This window comes from Cibotium barometz, chromosome 52 (assembly GCF_041138505.1).
Source record: "Cibotium barometz isolate CiBa-2024 chromosome 52, ASM4113850v1, whole genome shotgun sequence".
Classification (NCBI taxonomy): domain Eukaryota; kingdom Viridiplantae; phylum Streptophyta; class Polypodiopsida; order Cyatheales; family Cibotiaceae; genus Cibotium; species Cibotium barometz.
Window position 1 is genome coordinate 34,425,385 of NC_141097.1, and position 19,716 is coordinate 34,445,100.

Sequence of the window (19,716 nt, forward strand, 5' to 3'; positions counted from 1 at the left end):
ATCAAGTCCAGATCATCATGTGCAACCAAAGCTAACACAGCTCTAAGTGTGGTCATTTTGACCACTGGAGAGAAGATCTCCTCAAAGTCCACACCATATTCCTGCTTAAAGCCCTTAGCCACTAACCTGGCTTTGTATCTTGGCTTAGCATCTGATGCAACTTTGAGCCTGTAAACCCACTTGCATGGCAAAACCTTCTTGCCTGCAGGCAAATGCACCAACTTCCAAGTTCCATTTTTATGCAGAGAATCCATCTCTGACTTCATGGCACGCTCCCAAAGAGCCTTGTCTGCCCTCTGTAAAGCCTCCTTATAACATGAGGGCTCCCCACAGTCAGTGAGCATCAAGTAGTCAACCCCTGGAACAAACCTGTCAGGGGCTCTGGAGGGTCTAGTGGACCTCCGTACCCAATGACCATCATTTGCAGGTTGCTGTCCAGCCTGCATATCACCCATTGGTGGCTCCTGTTCCATGCCATAAGGCTGAAAAATCATGCCCGGTATATCCTCTAACTGTGGTATATCCATAGGGATATCTTCTGCCATATCTGGCTGTCCATTTGGACCATTTTCAGCACCATTTAAGGGCTGGTTTTCCTGCTGTAATGGCTGATTTACAGCCCTTTGTTGTTGTCCATGATGTCCATCATCATCAAAGATGACTCTGCCAGGCTCCTTATACATGCATGTTTCATCAAAAATGACATCATTGCTGCGTATGATCTTTCTATTCATGGGATCCCAAAGTCTATACCCCATTTCACCTCTGTCACCATATCCTAGGAATATGCATTTATGAGACTTAGGATCAAGTTTGGTGCGCATTTCCCTGCGTATGTGCACGTACGCAACGCAACCAAACACTCTCAAGTGCTTGTATGACGGAGGCTTCCCTGTCCATACTTCTTCTGGCACTTTCCCACCAAGCCTCGTATTAGGTGACCTATTTATAAGGTGAACGGCTGTCATAACAGCTTCAGCCCAAAAACCATGAGGTAATGCAGCATGTGACAACATAGAACGGACCTTCTCCTGTATGGTCCTGTTCATCCTCTCTGCTGTCCCGTTTTGTGGAGGATCATAAGGAGTAGAGAGCTCCCTCTTGATGCCTTTAGCATCACAAAAGTCCTGAAACTGTTTGGACGTATACTCTCCACCATTGTCGGAACGCAAAGCCTTCAGTGTTTTGCCAGTTTGATTCTCAACAAGAGCAACAAACTTCTGAAACACTGAGAATGTATCACTCTTCAAACGAAGAGGATAAACCCACACCTTGCGTGTGGCATCATCTATAAAAGACACAAAATATTTTGCCCCTCCCAAAGAAAGCTGAGGCATCTCACATACATCTGTATGCACAAGCTCTAACTGAGCATCTTTCTGTCCAAGAGCTTTCTTGTGGGGGCACTGCAGTTGCCTGCCATATATACAATGCTCACAAAATTGAAAACTTGAAAACTTTAGAGAAGGCAAGTAACCCAAACGAGACAATTGCTCCATTCCTTTGACACTCATGTGTCCCAACCGGCTATGCCACATAGAGATTTCCGGCAGCTCGGTTGCATTTACATTAGCATGGTGACAAACACCTGCATGCATAAAGTAAAGAGTGTCCACCTTAGAGCCTCTGGCAACAACCAGTGAGCCCTTACTAATCTTCCACTTTCCACTACCAAATGTGGTAACATAATCAGCATCATCAAGCTGTCCAGTAGAAAGCAGATTCTTCTTGATCTCAGGCACATGCCTGACATCATGGAGCATAAGCTGTGAGCCATCTGAAAATACAAGCCTCACATCACCTCTGCCAAGTATCTTGCATGCATGGTTATCACCCAAATAAACCACTCCTTCATTGCCAGCAGTGTACCTGACAAACAAGTCTCTGCAACCTGTGACATGAAAGGAGGCACCTGAATCAATGATCCATGAGTGCATACCATGACCACCTGTAAGAAGTGAATGGGCATCAAGTGAAGACGTAAAGAGGACCTCATCCTCACTGCCACCTGCATGTGACACATTGATTTCTTCGATCTTGACTCCACTTTTGCCCTTTGGCTTTACATCTTTGGCTTCATCTTTTTCTTTGTCTTTGCCTTTTCCCTTTTCTTTTTGATCATTTTTCCATTTGTAGCATTGTTTTTTAATGTGTCCCTTTTGCCACAATAATGGCATTCCAAATCCTTTTTGGAGCGAGACTTGCTCCTTCCCCTTTCTTGGCTTTTCCCCCTTTGCTGGGATCTCCCACGTGCATTCATTGCATTGGACTTTCCAACAGAGTTGTTCTTCCTGTTCATCTCTTCTTGAAGAAGAGCACCCTCAACATCTGCATATGACAGCATAGCATTCGAATTGCTAGTGGCTGTCCTAAATGTGTCCCAACTCTCTGGCAAAGTGCATAACAAAAAAGTGGCTTTGAACTCATCGTCCATTGCCAACTTTTGATTAATGACCTGGCTGACAATGCCATTAAACTCATTTAAATGGGCTGTCATAGACGCCCCTTCCTTCATCTGAAGACCTATGAGTTTCTTCAACCAATACACTTTGCTTGAGGCACTTTGTTGGGCATACAAGTCCTGCAATCTCTGCCACATTCCCCAAGCTGTCTTCTCTTCACGAATGCTGAAAAGTAATGAGTCTGACACAGACAACATGATAGTAGATCTTGCCAGCTCATCCATATCTTCCCACTCTTCAGCAGTAAGAGAAGCGGGCATCACACCCCTTTCTTTGATAGGCTTGTGCTGCTTTTTCTGGAGCAACACATTGTAGCACTGGGTTTGCCAAATATCATAATTATGCGAGCCTTCAAGCTTCTTGATGTGAAGCAATGAAGAGCTCTCACCTGTGGTTGCCATAGCAAAATGCAACCTGTCAATGCCTGACTCCCTGCAAATGTGCAAACACTGCACCCAAAATGTGCAAACACTGCACCCAAAGCACACAAAGTGCTCACAAATGTTCTCCCAAGCTTTATCTCCCACTGCGGAAGCAAGAATGCAACTTTTCTCCCACTTTTTGTGATGAAAACACCAAAATCTGGTTGCTGCAGATTTTGAACAGCACCTTAAATGTGCTCTTTTGCCCTTCCAAAGTACTGTACAGCAGTACCAAGTGCTCACCAATGATGTACCAAACCTGTACCGGCAATTTCAGCAGCTGAATTTGAACCTTTTGATCACTCAAAACAGTGTACAGCCATGCCAAAACATGTACAAATCTGTACCAAATCTGTACCAGCAAGTACAGTAGCAATAAATGCTCTCCTGGCTGTCCAAATGAGTGAAAATCAGACTTTTACAGTCCTGTATACTGCATACAACAGTTCCGAACAGAAATTGGGCAAAAGCCCCTTGACTGCAAGCTGATTTCTGAGGATTCAAGGCATAAATGTCTTGCCTGCTGCTTTGCCAAGCTCAACAAGCATACAAACTTGAAAAGCCCCTTGATTTGAGATCAATTTCTGATCATGCATGGTACATTGACGCACATGAAGGCATCCAGAGTGTTCACGATGCTTCCCCCTGGCCACATATACATCAAATACATGAAAGCCCCTTGATTTACAGGCACATTGAGTGCTTGTAAGGCATCAACACATTATCCACAGCATCAAATGCGATTGCCTGCATGCAAATCAACCAAATCGGCACAAAAGCCCCTTGATTTGCACTGCAATTTGCTGCAATTTTGCCCAAATGTGCGATTTTTCACATCATACAGCATGTTTGAGTGCTTAATTGCACAATTACATCAAAAGCCCCAAATTTCGACATCCAATTTCCTGCAAATTGATCCTGATTTGACCAATTTCCTGCAAATTGATCCTGATTGTGACCAATGTCACCCAATTTTGCCAATTTTGCTCAAAAATTGAGCAATTCGGCGCCTGTATTCGCTCAATTAATGATTGCACCTGCTCAATTGCAAATCCCCAAAAAAAAATTGAGGCAAATACCTTGATTTCTGAATTTTGTTGCAGGAAACTGATGCAGAAAGGGGGAGGCAAAACTGATTCTGCTTGTGTTGATGAGGTTGGCTGCGCTGCAGATTTAGATCACCAGCTGAATGCACGGCGTTCTTCTATGCTCGCCTGCCTACCAGCTGCCACGCTCAGATGCAGAAGTGGCTGCCCCAGCCACGCTACAGCCAGGCCTGAGTATGGTCGTGTGCTGCCTCAGCCAGGCCTTGCTGCGAATGTTGATGCCACAACACATCTCACGCTTCGCCTCTTACGCTGAAGGGCCAGCAATCCTATGTGCCTTCTACGCCCAGCGCCAACACCTTCGCCAAGCGCTGGTGCCTTCGCTCGCTATTGGACCAGCCGACGCTACACGCCTTGTGTCAAGTCGTCCGACTACGCTCACGTATTGCTGCCTTCGCCGCTTGCGCTACACGCGTTGTGTGTTCGCCCGACTACGCTCCGCCTGGCTGCTGTTCGCTTCACTCGCCTAGCGCCTATACGCCCAGCGCTTATGCGCTTTGCCTTGCGACCAGTTGATGTAGGCGCCTGACATCTCCAGTTACCTTGCGACCAGTTGATGTAGGCGCCTGACATCTCCAGTTACCTTGCGACCAGTTGATGTAGGCGCTTTGCCTTGCGACCAGTTGAGAAACGAGCACCTGGCAGAAGCGTTTGCTTTGCTGCTGCCTTCGTTCACGCCCAGCACTCAGCTAACAGAGGTTTCTTTGCTCGATCAAACAGAGAGGACGGGTCTGCTCCAGCTCCAGCTCTGATACCAGTTGATGGGAGAAGGAACCTGAATTAGGGTTAGGTTAGAGTTCATTCATGGGAGACATACACAGAGAAGCAAGAGAGAGAGAGAGAGAGAGTTGTGGGGATAAGTCAACTCATGAAAAGCATGAGTGTGTGACTCCCCTATCACACATGTATATTGCACTAGTACACATAGTGCACTTAGTACATTAAAAGTACTAAGTGTACTATGTACTATAACTTATGGGCTTGTACACACTATAAGGGTGGGCATAACGCCTTTACCCCAACAGTGACAAGGAGCATCTTTGCTAGCTTTTGATGTGGAATGCGCTGACCCATCTTCCTTCAGTACATCTCCTGGGGGCCGGTTCACATATCTCAAAGGAGCGCCCCCCCACCCACGCACACCCCCCCCCCCCCCCCCCGTCCCTCCTAGCTGGCAACCAGGGCGAGTTAAAGCCTACCTTGGAAGTTGGAATTGGAGGACTATCGTTCCCATTCTGAGCAGGTGAGGATAGTGGCCTTCCACGATCACAAATGCCAGATTGATATCTCACAGAATTTAAAAGCAATCAAGTCAAACGCAGCACAAACCAAAACCACGAAGTCAAGGACACTCCAGGCAAGACTGGGCATCTAAGCAGAAACAGCTGCACAGACACACATTGCTTGCATGGTTGCATAGAGTACTTGAGCTTAATCCCCTGTTCCATAGAGTACGTAACTTAAATGCACATTGACATATTGGTTGCATGGCTGCATTACTTGTATTAAACCCCCTGTTCTGTACGGTACTTACTTTACCTTCTGCTTTTACTACATGCACATTGACACATTGGTTCGATGGCTGCACGCATTACTTGTATTGAACCTCCTGTTCTGTACAGTACTTACTTCACCTTCCGCTGCTACTAAATAGTCATGATTTCATACTTCATATTGAGTAGTCAATGGGCATAAGCGATGTAGTTTTCATGAGCTCAAGTTTTGTCTCTCTAGAGGTCCATATGAAAAGTATCCTGTTACATGTGAGGTGATGGGGAAAATCTTCCTTGTAAGCGAGGTGCTCTACAAATCACCTATAAGAAGAGGACATAACAAGAAAGGATCTAACATCGAGTGGGACAGGCCATTTTAAAATAACCCTGATTTCTATCGAGTCCCCCTTCATACAGTTTGCAGATGTGATGTGACCTAAATAAGTACTCTCAAAAAGACATCAGCAGGAAAGGAAAGTAATCACTATTCACCCATGCTTACAAAGAATGAATCGAATGAAGATACAAACACGTTACCTGCACAATTCCGAAACCCCAAAGCTCTTCTACAAAAGTAGGAACATTATAACTCTCTGTGTTTCCATGGCCAAGGGCACCAAACGTTCCTTGACCAAAAGAGTACACACCACCACTTCCTGTTTAGAGTTCACAGAGTTTTATACTTCAGCATCAAAATAAAAAATCAAAAGCAGGAAGTAAACCATAATGCAGCAAAAAACTTGAATCTCATGAGCTGCATCATTGTACCTGTAAGAGCAAGAGTATGGGTTGCTCCACAAGCAGCACGTACAAAGTGAAGCTCACGACTCCCTTTTAAAATGCGTGGATGCGCAACATTCATGACCCCCGCAGCTTCTTTTTGTCCAAGCTGACCAAATTCTGCCGCACCCCATGATGCAAGGGCACCAGTGTCTGGCACCAAGAAATGAACCAAGAAACGTCACATTCAAGATTTCTGTACAAGGAAACACGAAATCCAAGCCTAAGGTAGAAAAGAAAATGTTAAAGCATAGTATGTTCTGTAGCACTCATGCATTCTAGAGAGGTTCTGTTAGCACACCCCAAAAAAAAAACTACAGCCTTTTACTTCATACCAAGTTATTAGTTATTTTGATAATAAATGAACTAAGCATGTAATAATCAGAACATAGAAAAATGTATGGCTATGCAAGTTCCACCTAACCTGTGACAGCAACGGTATGCCCTTGACCACAGGCAACATGGATAATTATCTGAGTGTCCAGTGCTGCTACCGGTACAGGTGACAGCTGATTTTCTTGTAAGTGTGTCCCTAACTGACCAGATTCATTACTCCCAGTGGCGTATAGTTCGCCTTCGCCTGTTTGGTGCGAAATTTGAAGAGGATACAAAGAAAAGGTCCATGTAAGATGAGTCCAGTCTTTGTCAAAAAGGGTAGCACCTATTGATATCATGGTTAAAAAGTTCCATAATCCACCATATCCAAAACATGATTTATTATGTGGCAAGCAAGAATCAATTCACACAAACCCCATCAAAATTTCTTTTTTGGTTTTAGTTTCTCTGCAGCATGAACGTTTGGCCTGTATTTTTAGAAAAAAACTCTCTCATGCTGCTCCTTGCTCCTCTCCCCCTTAACTCCAAGTAGCTTCCCTTGCAGTTTGCTCCTTACTCCATGTGTTGTCAAACAATGCAGTCTGTCTTTCCCATGAACCCCATCCAACAGGATTGCCAACCATAAAGGGGGGCATAGATCTCCGAGATTATCAACACTTATTCAATCAACAACAAGATTAACTACCAGAAATTTACCAAACGAAAATAAAACACATAACACCACACTGGGACCAAAGACGGCCAACCCCACCCCCGTTCTTTGGTATTTTGTTACCAAAGGAGAAGATTTCATGCAAGCCATGGAAACTCCAGCCAGCAGACTAAAATTTCAAGACCGAATATGCAATAAGTACAATAGTGAAACAAGAACTTGCCAACGCCAATGTTGGCTCTTCCAATAGATTCCCTTGCTCTGGTGACCTACCAAACAAGAAATCCAAGCTCTATCACAGGCTTGCCATTTCGCAACCTGGATCTCCAAAAGGATAGATCACGCACTTGCAACTTAGCAACCTGGTTCTCCAGAGCTCTATCAAGGGCCTTGTCTTCAGCTTCAAATGAATCCTTCAAAGTCCCTAAAATGTCTTCAAAGTCTTCATAATCTTCACAACAGTTCTCCCGTTAGTTTGGACACCTTCCACACCCTTCTCCAACACATGGGCAAGCCCTTCCAACACCTGGGCACCTTCAAATGTCCCAAAAACAGGCCAGTACAGCAGCTAGCAGCCCACATACACACTGTACCACAGATGAGAGAGGGGATAGATGCAAATTAGCATGAACTTGGCCGTTCATCAACATTGAAAGGTGGCGATACGTCAACAAAAATGATGGGAGGTGGAAAACTTGCTGTACAGCAGAGAATGATGATGGGAGAGGTGGAAAACTGGCCCTACATCAGCAGGGGAGGAAAGAGAAGTTGGCCATACAGTTCTTGGGGTTTGACGGTAGGCAATGGAGCAAGTGAGGGAAATGGGTTAGTTGCCCTTCTAATAGAGCTCACTACCTTTGTATGCTCAAGTCTATGGGGCTTCCCACCCACTGGGAGGGTGGCCTCATTAATCCTGTCCACACTTCATTTAATGAGGCCACCTAATTTGGGACGAAAACTTCACCTAATTCTAAGAAGCCCCAAATTGGAGTTGAACACTGACGACGAGCACGTACTGATAAAGGGCTGTAGGAAAAGTCGAGCTGTGGAGGCAGGCTGAGACTGCTCGAAGAAGACGAGAGCTTCAGGCACGGCAAGTGCATAGGAGCACAGCAAGCATCATAACGGCGACTAGTACTGTGCACCAGCTAGGCAAGGTTCCGCAGAGGGACGCCTGGTAGGTGGAGGCGAGTGGCCCTCAGAGAGGAGAAGCTGGTGGTGAGTGCATGGCAGAGGAGGGTGTGCTCCTGGACAACCTGCAAGCGGAATGGAACGGAGCAAAAAAACACAGCAAAGGGCGGTTGCCAAAAAAACACCCTAGATGATGAATCAACCCCACTCTAATACCATTTGATGTTCTCAGTCACACAAGTGCAGCTCTGAGGTGGTTGATGGAGAGCCATGCTGTGCATGTGTGATGATAGAGAGAGAGAGAGAGAGAGAGAGAGAGAGAGAGAGAGAGAGAGAGAGAGAAATGAAATGAAATGAAATGTTATATTAACGTCTTCAAAAGGCCATAATGACCTATGAGACCAAAAGTTACATCATGGTGGATCTGATACAATGTCTGGATAAAAAAACCCAAAAAATGAAAAATAAAGATGATACTACTGGCACCTAGAAAATGAAACTGGAACTGGAATATAGCGAGGGGGGGGTACGCTATGGAGGTGAGTGGAATATAGTGAGAGAGAGAGAGAGTACTCAAGAGAAAGAGAGAGATGTGTTGCACAACTCAATGATATTGATTGATGTGATAATACTTCACCACGTACAATGCTTTTATAGCCTTAGAGGCTCATCTGAATGCTTATGTCATACAGGTATAATATCTAGATATTATCCTAATCACTCTAAGAGTGGGTTCACACACACTTACTCACCACATGGACACATACAGTGTGTGGAAGTTTGTGATTCTACGTGTCCATGTGTGTGTGAACCCACATGGACACATACAGTGTGTCCATGTGGGTTCGCACACACATGGACACGTAGAATCACAAACTCGGTTTCACACATGAGGAGGCAGATACACACATACAAGACTCTGAACCCCAATAGACTTCGCCTATTTGAACTTAGTAACAGGCCTCTAGTTTCAACTTAGAAACCAATGTCATTTACTCCAACTTAGGAGCAAACTTTCTCGTGTCCCAACTTAGGAACAAGCCATATCCAACTTCAGATTGAATTCCTCATCCTTCAATTTGGAAATATGCCACTACCTAGCTTACGACAATGGTTGAATTTTAACTTAGGAATTTGGTTGTCCCAACTTAGAAACAAACCTCTCCTAATCCAACTTACAGGCTAGATCCAACTTAGGATGAAATTCATTCTGCTTCAAGTTAGAAATAGGCCACTACCCAACTTAGGGCAATTCTTGAGTTCCAACTTCGAAACAAATCTTCATAATTCTACTTGAACTTATCCACTTCCTGTGGATCCATGGCAACAAGACCTAGCAACACGGGGCCTTAAGATTCTCTCAAAAGACCACATAAAACATATGGTAAGACTTCCATATCTAGTCTCCTTCTTTGCATAACATACATCAATTTCGGATTCTTCTATGCCTGCTCGCCATCTCAAGCTTCTTCCTAACCCAACTTAGGGTCCTAAAAATTCACAAAGGTCCTTTATTGTCGACAAAGAATCCTTGGGATACATGCAAACTCCCATTCAAACAAGCATATGTTTCATGACATAACCAAAAGCATAACTCTATGCATCAAATTACAACACTAGACCTCTAGACACTATGGCATAGGCTTCCCCTTCACCCATCAAAGTAATCCTCTTGGTCACATGATCCTTTCTTGGATTGAGGCGTGCATGCCAAGGCATCCCCAAAAGTACATGACAACCCTACAAAGGTGCAACCAACAAGCTCTCATTGTCCTTCTAATCCTATATGCAAATGGGCAGCTTATCTATCATAGGCATTTCCGAGGGTTCCAGCGAGGAGCAGTTTGCTTCTCCCAGGATTGATTATATACAGGATCTGATCTTGGTTAGTTATGAGGTTTTTCATACCTTCTCCAGGCTAGATACACGACATTCGACTTCGGGGAGTGTTCTTACACTTGGGTTCAGAACCATTGTTTGGAGCAGCACGTCGCAGCCTATATGGTTGTTTTCTTCCAGAGGAGCGGTGTACCTGGCAGCTTGTTCTATTGCTTTTGTAGCTGAGTTGCTGAGGAGATTGCTTGTGGAGCTTTCTTGGTACCTGTTTCTCCAGTCTTTCATCTTTGATCGAGGACGACGTCTCTGGCTTCTTGGAGTTCACTCAGCATCCGGTGCTGAGAGGGGGTGTTAGACATCATCCGCTTCTTGCTGGCTTCCTATTCAGTGTCCTATTTTAGCCTCCAGGGCTGACCATGTTAGTCAGAGGGGCTGGTCACCCCTCACATATATTTTACCCATATTTATTCCCTATTTTATGGTCTTGAGTATTTTCCAGGTCGTGGAGGCACTTTATCACCAGTCGGCTGCCTTCATGTAGGCATATATATAGCCGGCATGCCTCCCTCATATCTCACTGCTTATCTAGCTGCAGTCCCTCACATACGAGGTTCTCCCCTCTTGCTAGGGACATGTATTCCTTTTGGTGATGATATTGAGCGTAGGTTCTCACCTGTGTTTCCTCTCCATCTCTCTCTCTCACTCTCTCTCTTGTGTTTCCACTTTCCCTTCTTCCACTGCACATTCTATCATTATATGCAAATGATATAGTCCTTATCTCAGACCCAACCAAGGGACTGTAGCACCACCTCAATGCATTGCTAGCATTTTGTGATGAGAGGGACCTCAGAGTAAATCTTAGGAAGACCAAGATTATGCTTTTTTACAACACCTACCCGATTGTAGCCACACATTCCTTCACATATAAATGAGATGAGGTTGAGTTGGTCACATCATATGTATATTTGGGGATCACTTTTATTGGCCCGCTCTGTAGTATGTGCCCAGCTGCCCAGGCATGACATTTTCATGGATATGCCGCTCTCACTTATTTGGAGAGACAGTGCTTTCAGGGGACCAAACTAAGGAGCGATGGACTGGAGAAGAGCGGACAAACAGTGTTTTCAGGGGACCAAACTAAGGAGCGATGGACTGGAGAAGAGCGGACAAACAGTGTTTTCAGGCTCACTTTCACGAACCTAGTACCAAATGCTGCTTAATTGATACTTTGGTTCCTCGGTGGTGATGTATGGAGCATCTCTGTGGGACCACAATTGGGAGCAGAAGACTGGAGGAAAGTGGAGAGACCGCAAGTTATGATGTTACGCATGATCAGAAGATCAAGCGCATCATCCGCCTGGACCTAACCCAGCTTTTTTTCCCAAGAGAAGATCCTTTCATTAGTCATAGAAGAGGCTTGCCAGAATGGCAGAGTACAAATGCTGCAAAATGCTTTCAATACATACAAAAACATGAAAGAGGGAGCTCCCTCCATGGCTGGCCACTCTCAGAGGGGGAGGTTACGTAAGAGGGGGAGGGGGAGGGGGGGAAGCCACACTGAGGCCCTATAATGCCACAAAACTCCGTCCTTCCTCGAAAGGAAGAGTCTGGGAGTCCAAGAGTGAAGGAACACCTCTTGCTTTTGCCACATGCGCTCCAACTCGCCACCGGTCGAGCGCTCAAAGCGCCCTCTCAGTGTGAATGAGATCCACCCATATGGCTCGGATGGTCTCCACAGGTGGGGTAGTCACTCCATCAATAGTCTCATTGCTGCAGCGAGCATGCCAGATGTGCCAAGCTACTAAGCTGCTGATGAGCTCTGCTGCCCACGTCCAGCACCCCCCCCCCCCATCCCCCTTCCTCTTATAAGGTATTTCTGATATTACCACAAGGGGCAAAGATTCAAGTGCAATAGTGGGTAGCCCAAGGCCTTGCCACTACCACTTCTTCCATATGCAAAATGAATACAACCTCAAACAAAGCTCATGACCTGCACCCTATGGCCCTTCATCATCGTGAGAAGTTAGAACACAATGGGATCCTATCCCGAGATGATCACATGTGAATCACTCAAACTAAGGGCTCAACAAATCCAAAACTCACCGCCCAAGTCTTGAGGGACAAGGATTTAAATGAGCACACAAAATCTTGTAGATCAAATGATCCAACCTTCAACATGTAGAAAAGGGAAAGATTGAACCAAATTTCTGTAGATGAATTTACCAGCAGTACTAGCAGAGAAGGGCTCTTTCTTCACACATTCTGGCCTGCAGCACCTGGGAAGGAGTAGTGCGGAAATTCTTCACAAGCTGTAGTAGACTGAGATATGAGCAATCAGCCAGATACAGACTCAATTTCTGCAAGAGTGCCCCTTCCTCAAAATGAAGGGAGAGGGCTTTAATTTATAGGTTTGAGGTTCCAAGGTCTAGAAATGGAAATAGTGGGCTGAAATGACAAGCGTAAGGCCACTTGTTTCTTTTTCCTTGTTTTCCTTGTTTCTACACCCATCAGTTTTGTGCCCGACAGGAACCTCTTGTACAAGTTTCATGAAAGGGAGATTTCGTCCATTATTTGTGCACATGCATTTATGCCTGCATGCATAAATTTGTTTTTGCATGACTTGTTTGCGTGTGTCTGCCTATTATGCCATGCCAGTACACTGGACGGGGACGCCCCCAGTGTACCATGGAATGTTGTTTGCTGACTTGGTGGTGTGGCGTGTGAACAGGTGGTAAGTATTTCCATTTTGGCCCTTTTAAAAGGTAAAATCCATAAACTATGGTTAACTTTAATGTTTATAAGCTAATGTGTTCACACACATTTAAAAAAGGGGCTAGACATTTCTTTTTGATGGTGCCCATAGTATTAAATTGGTATAAAGGCTTTATAACCTTTGAAAAAGGTATTGCATGGAACATTGGTCTTTTATTCCCCACGTGGGTGGTGGCTAGATATCTTTTCTCTCCATCGCCTGCAATCTCTCTTCTCCATCACCTGCTACCCATAGGCTGGATTCTGCTCTTGTGCCCGCCTCAAAAACCTGTACCCGACTCCTGCCCACCTGTTGTACTTGCTGCCACAGTGTTGTACGCCTGCAATACTTGCCTAGCTGCAGCCCACGTGTACCTACTGTACCACCTGCAATACCTGCTCATTTACTGCCTTGTGTACCTGCTGGCTGCCCACGTGGACCAGCTGTACCTGATTGTACCTGCCTATTGAACTCACTGTACCAATTGTACAAACAATACCTACTGTACCTACACACATGTGAAGCTCTTGACGTGCTTGATTGTACCTGCTGCAAATTGTACCGGTTGTATCTGGATTGTACTCACCGTACCAGGTGCTCTCATATTTTAATCATTTGTATAAATCTGAAATTTGCAAATTTAAATTCAGAGAATGCTTTAAGTTGTGTAGTGCAGGAGCATGGCATGTATATGCTGACCATGTTCAGGAAATTCTTCCTGGTGTGGCTAGTATATTTCCCTGTGTGGTGTTGTTAACCGCGCTCTCAGAGCTTCTGAGAGCCAGTGAAGGTTAGACTCACCAAGGAATTTGGGAGCAAAGCTCATTGGGGAGAACCAGGCCATGTTCCCTCCACGGTGTACTCCTTGGCCTGCGTTAATACGGGCGTGCCTATTGGTGCACGGTCCTGGAAGACCAATGAAAGGCACGTGTACACCCAGTGAAGGTGGGAGTGAGCCTGTGATATTTAGGGCTTCTCCGACCAACACCTCTTCATTGACTTGAACCAGTTTTATTTGGTTGTTTTCACTCCCTTGTAGAGAAATCTGGCCTATCAGGCCCGTGACACTTGTACCAATATAAATACTCCAAGAAATACAAAAAGTATTGAGGGGGGGGGGGGGCTTCCGGCCCCAGTGCTGGTGTCATTTGTATTTTCAGTATTTTCAGTATTTGTGTTGCTGATGTTGTTTCCATTGTTTAATAACAGTTAAATTAAGTGTTCTAAATATGTGTATATTGTCTTCCGATCTGTAGGCCTCCTGTAGGGAGCGGTCACATTGGTATCAAAGCCCGGTCATCTCTCTTTCTCAAGAGGAGACACGGAGTTTTGAGATCGGAAGCAAGCACGAACACTTAATTCAATGGACAACCAGGGCAACCCATTGGAAGTGCCGAATTCGAGGGGCCAATCAAGTGCTTCACGGGATTCCGATGCATTGCATGGAAGGCATAAACCTCTTGAGAGAGTCTATGATAGTGCATACATGGGACAGCCATCACGTGGTAAAGAACCCATGCACAAGAAAGAGCCCAATGCATTGAGGGCTGAGTTGGAGCACATGAAGAGGCTCTTGCAAGCAAAAGAGCAAGAGCTGAAATTCTTGCATGAAGACCCTCATGTACAAAGTGTCATAGAAGCCAAGAAAGCTGATGCTATGGTGGACATGACTTTTGAGCATAGTGACATGGGACGGGGGGAACGGACCCTAGGGACGGGGAACGCCTGGGACGGGGGCGGGACGTCCGCGGGACGGAGGGACGGGGACGGCAGCCAGACAGCGGAACGGGGACGCCGGGAACGTTCCGGGAACGGCGTTCCCTGTCCGTACGGGGACGGTCAAACTGACCGTTGGCGCAGTTTTTGACCGTTGGCGGGGCTTCAACGGCTGTCTCTCCTAGCCGTTTGGTGATGCGCAACTCCTCCTCAAGGCTGAAGCTCTCCCACATGGCTCCCCATCTTCTATATAAGAGACCTCCATGCTCTCCTCAAGCCATCTCCTCTCCAAGCTCTCCCTCTCCAAGACCCAAGGCTCAAGGCTCAAGCTCTCCCTCTCCAAGCTCTCCTTCTCCAACATCCAAGCTCTCCCTCTCCAAGCTCACCCTCTTCAAGCTCTCCTTCTCCAACATCCAAGCTCTCCCTCTCCAAGCTCACCCTCTCCATTGTCCAAGCTCTCCTTCTCCAACATCTCCATCCCAATTCTCCATCTTGACTCTTTCTCAAGCTCTACCATGCATCTCAAGCTCTACTCTAGTCTCTATCACTATGGCATCCTCTTCTCAAACCCCTTCCTCTCCTCAACCCGGGTCCGCCGCCGCCTCCACCACTTCAACACCCGCTCCATCACGAAGAAGGAGGCCCGCCGTACATCGATGGAGTTGGTGCGATGAGGTAGAGTGCTCACAATACGGTCAAGGGGGTGGTTCAAGACCATGGGTATGTAAGCTTTGCGGCTGCAAGCAAACCGGCAGTGCCCACAAAGTGCGTGCTCACTTCTTGCATGAGCCCGGCAACGAAGTGCAATTTTGCAAGGAGGTTTCGGCCGAGAAGAAGAAGGAGCTCCTTGAAAAGCTTGTGGTTTATGAGGCGGCCGAGTTGGCAAAACGCAATCCTCAAGTGGCCGTCGACCCCACATCCTTTGTGAGGACATCAACGCCGCATGTACCTCGTTCATCAAGAGAGGCATCCGCTTCCCGGGGACGCCAAAGTACTCTTGATGAGAATTGGAACCCTCAATTGAAAGAGGAGGTGGACATGGCGGTGGCACGATTCTTCTTTCATGACCACATAGCATTTCGGGCGGCACGGTAAGTCCTTGGCACTATGCTCATGTACTATTCAAAATTCAAATATCATGCTCTAAACTTTAAAGACTAAAACTTAAAAGACTAAATGATGGTAAAAATCTGAATTTTGTTTGTGTTTTGCATATGGTGTTTTGGATAGATCTCCATACTTTCGGGCCATGTGCAAATTGATAGCGGAGTATGGACCCTCTTATGTTCCCCCCTCTTCGGAGACCATCCGCACCTCTCTCCTTGACAAGGAGAAGGCAAGCGTGGAGGTGGCGGCCAACCACATGAAAGAGCAATGGGCTGAAAATGGTGTTACCCTCGTCGTTGATGGGTGGAGTGACACTAGAAAGCGCTCCATCCATGGAGTTGTTGCCTACTCACGAGGGGAGACATACTTTGTCGACTCCCATGATGCTTCCGGGACGGGGAAGAGTGCCGAGATACTTGCTGCGGAGTGGGCAACAACACTAGAGACGGTGGGGGCGGAGAATGTCATTGCCATATGTGCGGATGGAGAACCGGCAAATAGGGCGGCAGGGACAATTCTCCAAGCAACTTATCCTCGCATCACCGTGTGCTTTTGCATGGCCCATTGCCTCAACAACCTTATCAAAGACATAGGGGCCTTGGATTGGGTTGCACCTGTCATTGAGGGTGCCAACAAAATAGTGACCTTTGTCCTCAACCATCACAGGGTGCAGCACGAGTTTTCCAAGAAGTCAAGCCTCTCTCTTCTTAAGTATTCCGAGACGAGGTTTGCATTCAACTTTCTCATGCTAGGCCGCTTGTGTACATGTAGCGGGGCATTGAGGGGACTCTTCCTCAGTGATGAGTTTGCACGCACTTCAGAGGCTTCCACGACGGTCGGCAAATTTTGCAGGGAAAGGGCGGATGATGCGGCATGGTGGGAGGAGGCCAAGGCGCTTGTGGAGATGGTGCAACCGATTATTGATCTCCTTAGGGTGGTGGATTCCACTCAACCATGCATTGGCAAAGTGTACGAGGCAATGGATCGCATGACAGAGAAGCTAAAAGCAATGTTCAAAGTCAAGCCTCACTATAAACAGGTCAAATCCCTATGTTTGAAAAGATGGCAAGCCTACCACTCTCCCCTCCATGCTGCTGCCTACATTGTTGATCCTGAGTTTCAAGGCAAAGGGCAACACAAGGACAAAGAGGTGAGCAAAGGCCTTCGACAAACCTTGGATCGCCTTTACACTAGTGAGGAGGATCGCCGCACAATCAAGGACCAATTGCAGATTTATAGAGAGAAGCGGGGGGCTTTTGGTTTGGCAAATGCACAGGCGGACCGCTTCAAGGTAGGGTCTGCACTTTGGTGGGAGGATTATGGTGCGGAAACTCCAAAGTTGCAGGAATTTGCTGTGCGCGTACTCTCACAGGCTTGCAGTAGCAGTTGCCTAGAGCAACTCTGGTCAGTTTATAGCCACATTGCCTCTAAGAAGAGGAACCGCCTTGGTGTACAGCGTGCAAATGATTTGGTGTTTGTCAGTGCCAACTTGCGAATGCTTTGCAAGGGCTTGACAAAGAAGGCCGATCCTTTCACCGAATGGGAGCAGGCACAGCAGGACCCACATCTCTCTGATCAGCAGAGGGCCGAGATTTTAGAGGAGCTTGAGGTTGTGCCCGAGGCATTGTCCCCCCCACCTCCCCCTCCCCTCCCACTTGAGGACCAGCCTATGGAGGACTTCACCGAGGAGGTCACGATTGATCTTCACCCTTTTCAGCCTCTTGCCTAGTCTCTTGAGTCTTGTATCTTGGCACTTAGTCATTTTGCCTTGAGTGTACACCCTCCTTGGGCCTTTCATTATGCCATTTGGCATTTTTGTTTAGATTGATCATTGTACACTCACTTTTGTTTATCACGCCATCGGCGCCCCATTATAGTTTTTTGCTAATACGACTATGCATTTCTCCTCTTTTTGGTGCAATTTTGTGCTTAATGTCTTGGTTTCTAAGTGTAAATCAAGTGTGTTAAAAAAAATTGCAAAAAAACAATCGTTTTCAGATTGCCGTTTTTTCCACCGTCCCCGGGACGGCCTTTTGCCCCGTTCCCGTCCCGTTCCCCGTCCCATGTTTCTATGCTTTTGAGTCTATGGCTCGAGAAGTGGGTAAGAAGCCAAGGGAGCTGGCACTCTCTTACCTTATCCGCAAGGGTGACGTTAAAGAGGGAGAGGATGGACAGCTTATGTTCAAGAATCCGCCCCGTTTGCAGCATGGAGACCCAGCCTCTCAAAGGTTGAGATCATACTTGCATAAAGAAGAAGTTTCGGTCACCTCCCGCCATGCATCCACTCCTCAGGGCACAGGAGGAAATAGATTTATGCATGCTCAAGGCCATTTGGATTCCAAATATGTACATCATGGGGACAGTGGTCGGCATGCAAGTCGAAAGACTTTGCCCATTGAGTTGTCTCGTGGTGAGACATTGCATCATTTGGGGAGGTCACATGCATCGGGGCCACAGATTCATAATGCACATGCCATTGTGCCTTTTGAAACATCTTTGGTTGCCCATGAAGCCCATGCAAAGAGGGCTGCCCCGTTGGATAAGAGGAAGAGAAAAAGAGAAGAACATGTACCACATCCCAAGAAGCTCAAGGAGTTCAAAGCCGGGGACAAGTCCGTGAAATTTGATGCTTTTCATGGAGAGTATGATGCCTCTAAGGTGCTAGCTTTTGTGGCCCAGTTTGATATTGCTTTTAGTGATGAGGACTTCACTGAGAAGTCCAAAATTCGTCATGCAAGCATGTTCTTGAAGGGGACAGCTGCCCATTAGTGGATCACTGAAAAGACCGCCAAAGATCCCATTTGCACTTGGAAAGAGTTTAAGGACAAATTTTATGCCCAATTCTTGCCTCCTAATGCGAAGCAAACTCTCACCCAAAAGTGGGATAGACTTGAGCAAAAAGATAATAAAAGTGTGCAGCAGTATGTCAATAAGTTTTGGAAAGTGTTGCTTGAGGTAACTCCCTTTATGCAACTCTCCGAGGATGAAAGAAAGAGGAAGTTTCGCTCCGGATTGCAACCAGCTTATCGTTCGGGTATTGAATTGCATCCGAAACACACTCTTCAGCAGCTTATAGCATCCGCTCTTGCTACGGAGCAATTGGTGCTCAAAATTAAGCAAGATCAAGGGGGTTCTAAGGGCAAAGAGAAGGCTGTCCCAAACCTACAAAAAGGTGGACAGCCACCTAAAAAGAGCTTCCGAGATGTCCAGAAGGGTGGTAAAGCTAAAAATACCCCATCCAAGGATCATGGGCCAAAGAAGAACAAATTTGGCTTGACCCCCGAGCAAAGGGAGCAATATGCAAAGGAGGGGAAATGCTTTTCTTGTGGAAGCAAAGAGCATATGTTTAGACAATGCCCCAACCGCAAACCAAAGCATGAGAACAAGCAACCCAAGGCAAATGTGCATGTAGTTCCCGATGTGCAGGGAAACACAAAGCATGATGGAAAAGTGAGGATGGTATGCAAAGCATGGGGTCAAATCAAGGATCAGCCCGCTCTATTTATGTTTGATGATTGTGCAACAGATAACTTCATCTCTATTCAGATGGCAGCTGCCTTGGGTATTGAGGTTAAGGACATGGACCCTCAAATTGAAGCAGAAGCTGCCTTAGTAGGTAAAGAGGTGCAGGTTAACCCACTTATTGGGAAGTTGCACATACATATTCAGGGTTATCTTGATCATGAGCATTTCTTGGTTTCCCACTGAATGGATGCGATGTATTGCTTGGCAAGCCATGGCATCATAGGCTTGAGCCCCGCAAAGAGCACAAGACAAACAAGATTTCCTTTATGCATAGAGACCGCATGCATATTATTGATGCTAGCAAAGAAGGGGATTCTATCCCAGTTGTATCTCACATCCAGATTAATAAAGCAATGAAAAAGAGTCTTTCTGCGTACTTGGTTTTTGTTCGTGATGGC

At 46.3% G+C, this 19,716-nt stretch overlaps 1 protein-coding gene across 6 annotated transcripts in view; it reads right to left on the reverse strand.

Moving 5' to 3' along the window:
* The window catches only part of LOC147609091 (uncharacterized), a 220,507-nt gene that overhangs the window by 188,929 nt on the left and 11,862 nt on the right, over positions 1–19,716 (reverse strand). For all 6 annotated transcript variants that reach the window (XM_086788806.1, XM_086788804.1, XM_086788802.1 and 3 more), the window contains exons 3-5: positions 6,688–6,843; positions 6,252–6,416; positions 6,021–6,139 (exon numbers count right to left, since the gene is read on the reverse strand). In XM_086788806.1, the coding sequence (XP_086644932.1) occupies positions 6,021–6,139; positions 6,252–6,416; positions 6,688–6,843 (440 nt within the window). The remainder of the gene's footprint in view (positions 1–6,020; positions 6,140–6,251; positions 6,417–6,687; positions 6,844–19,716) is intronic.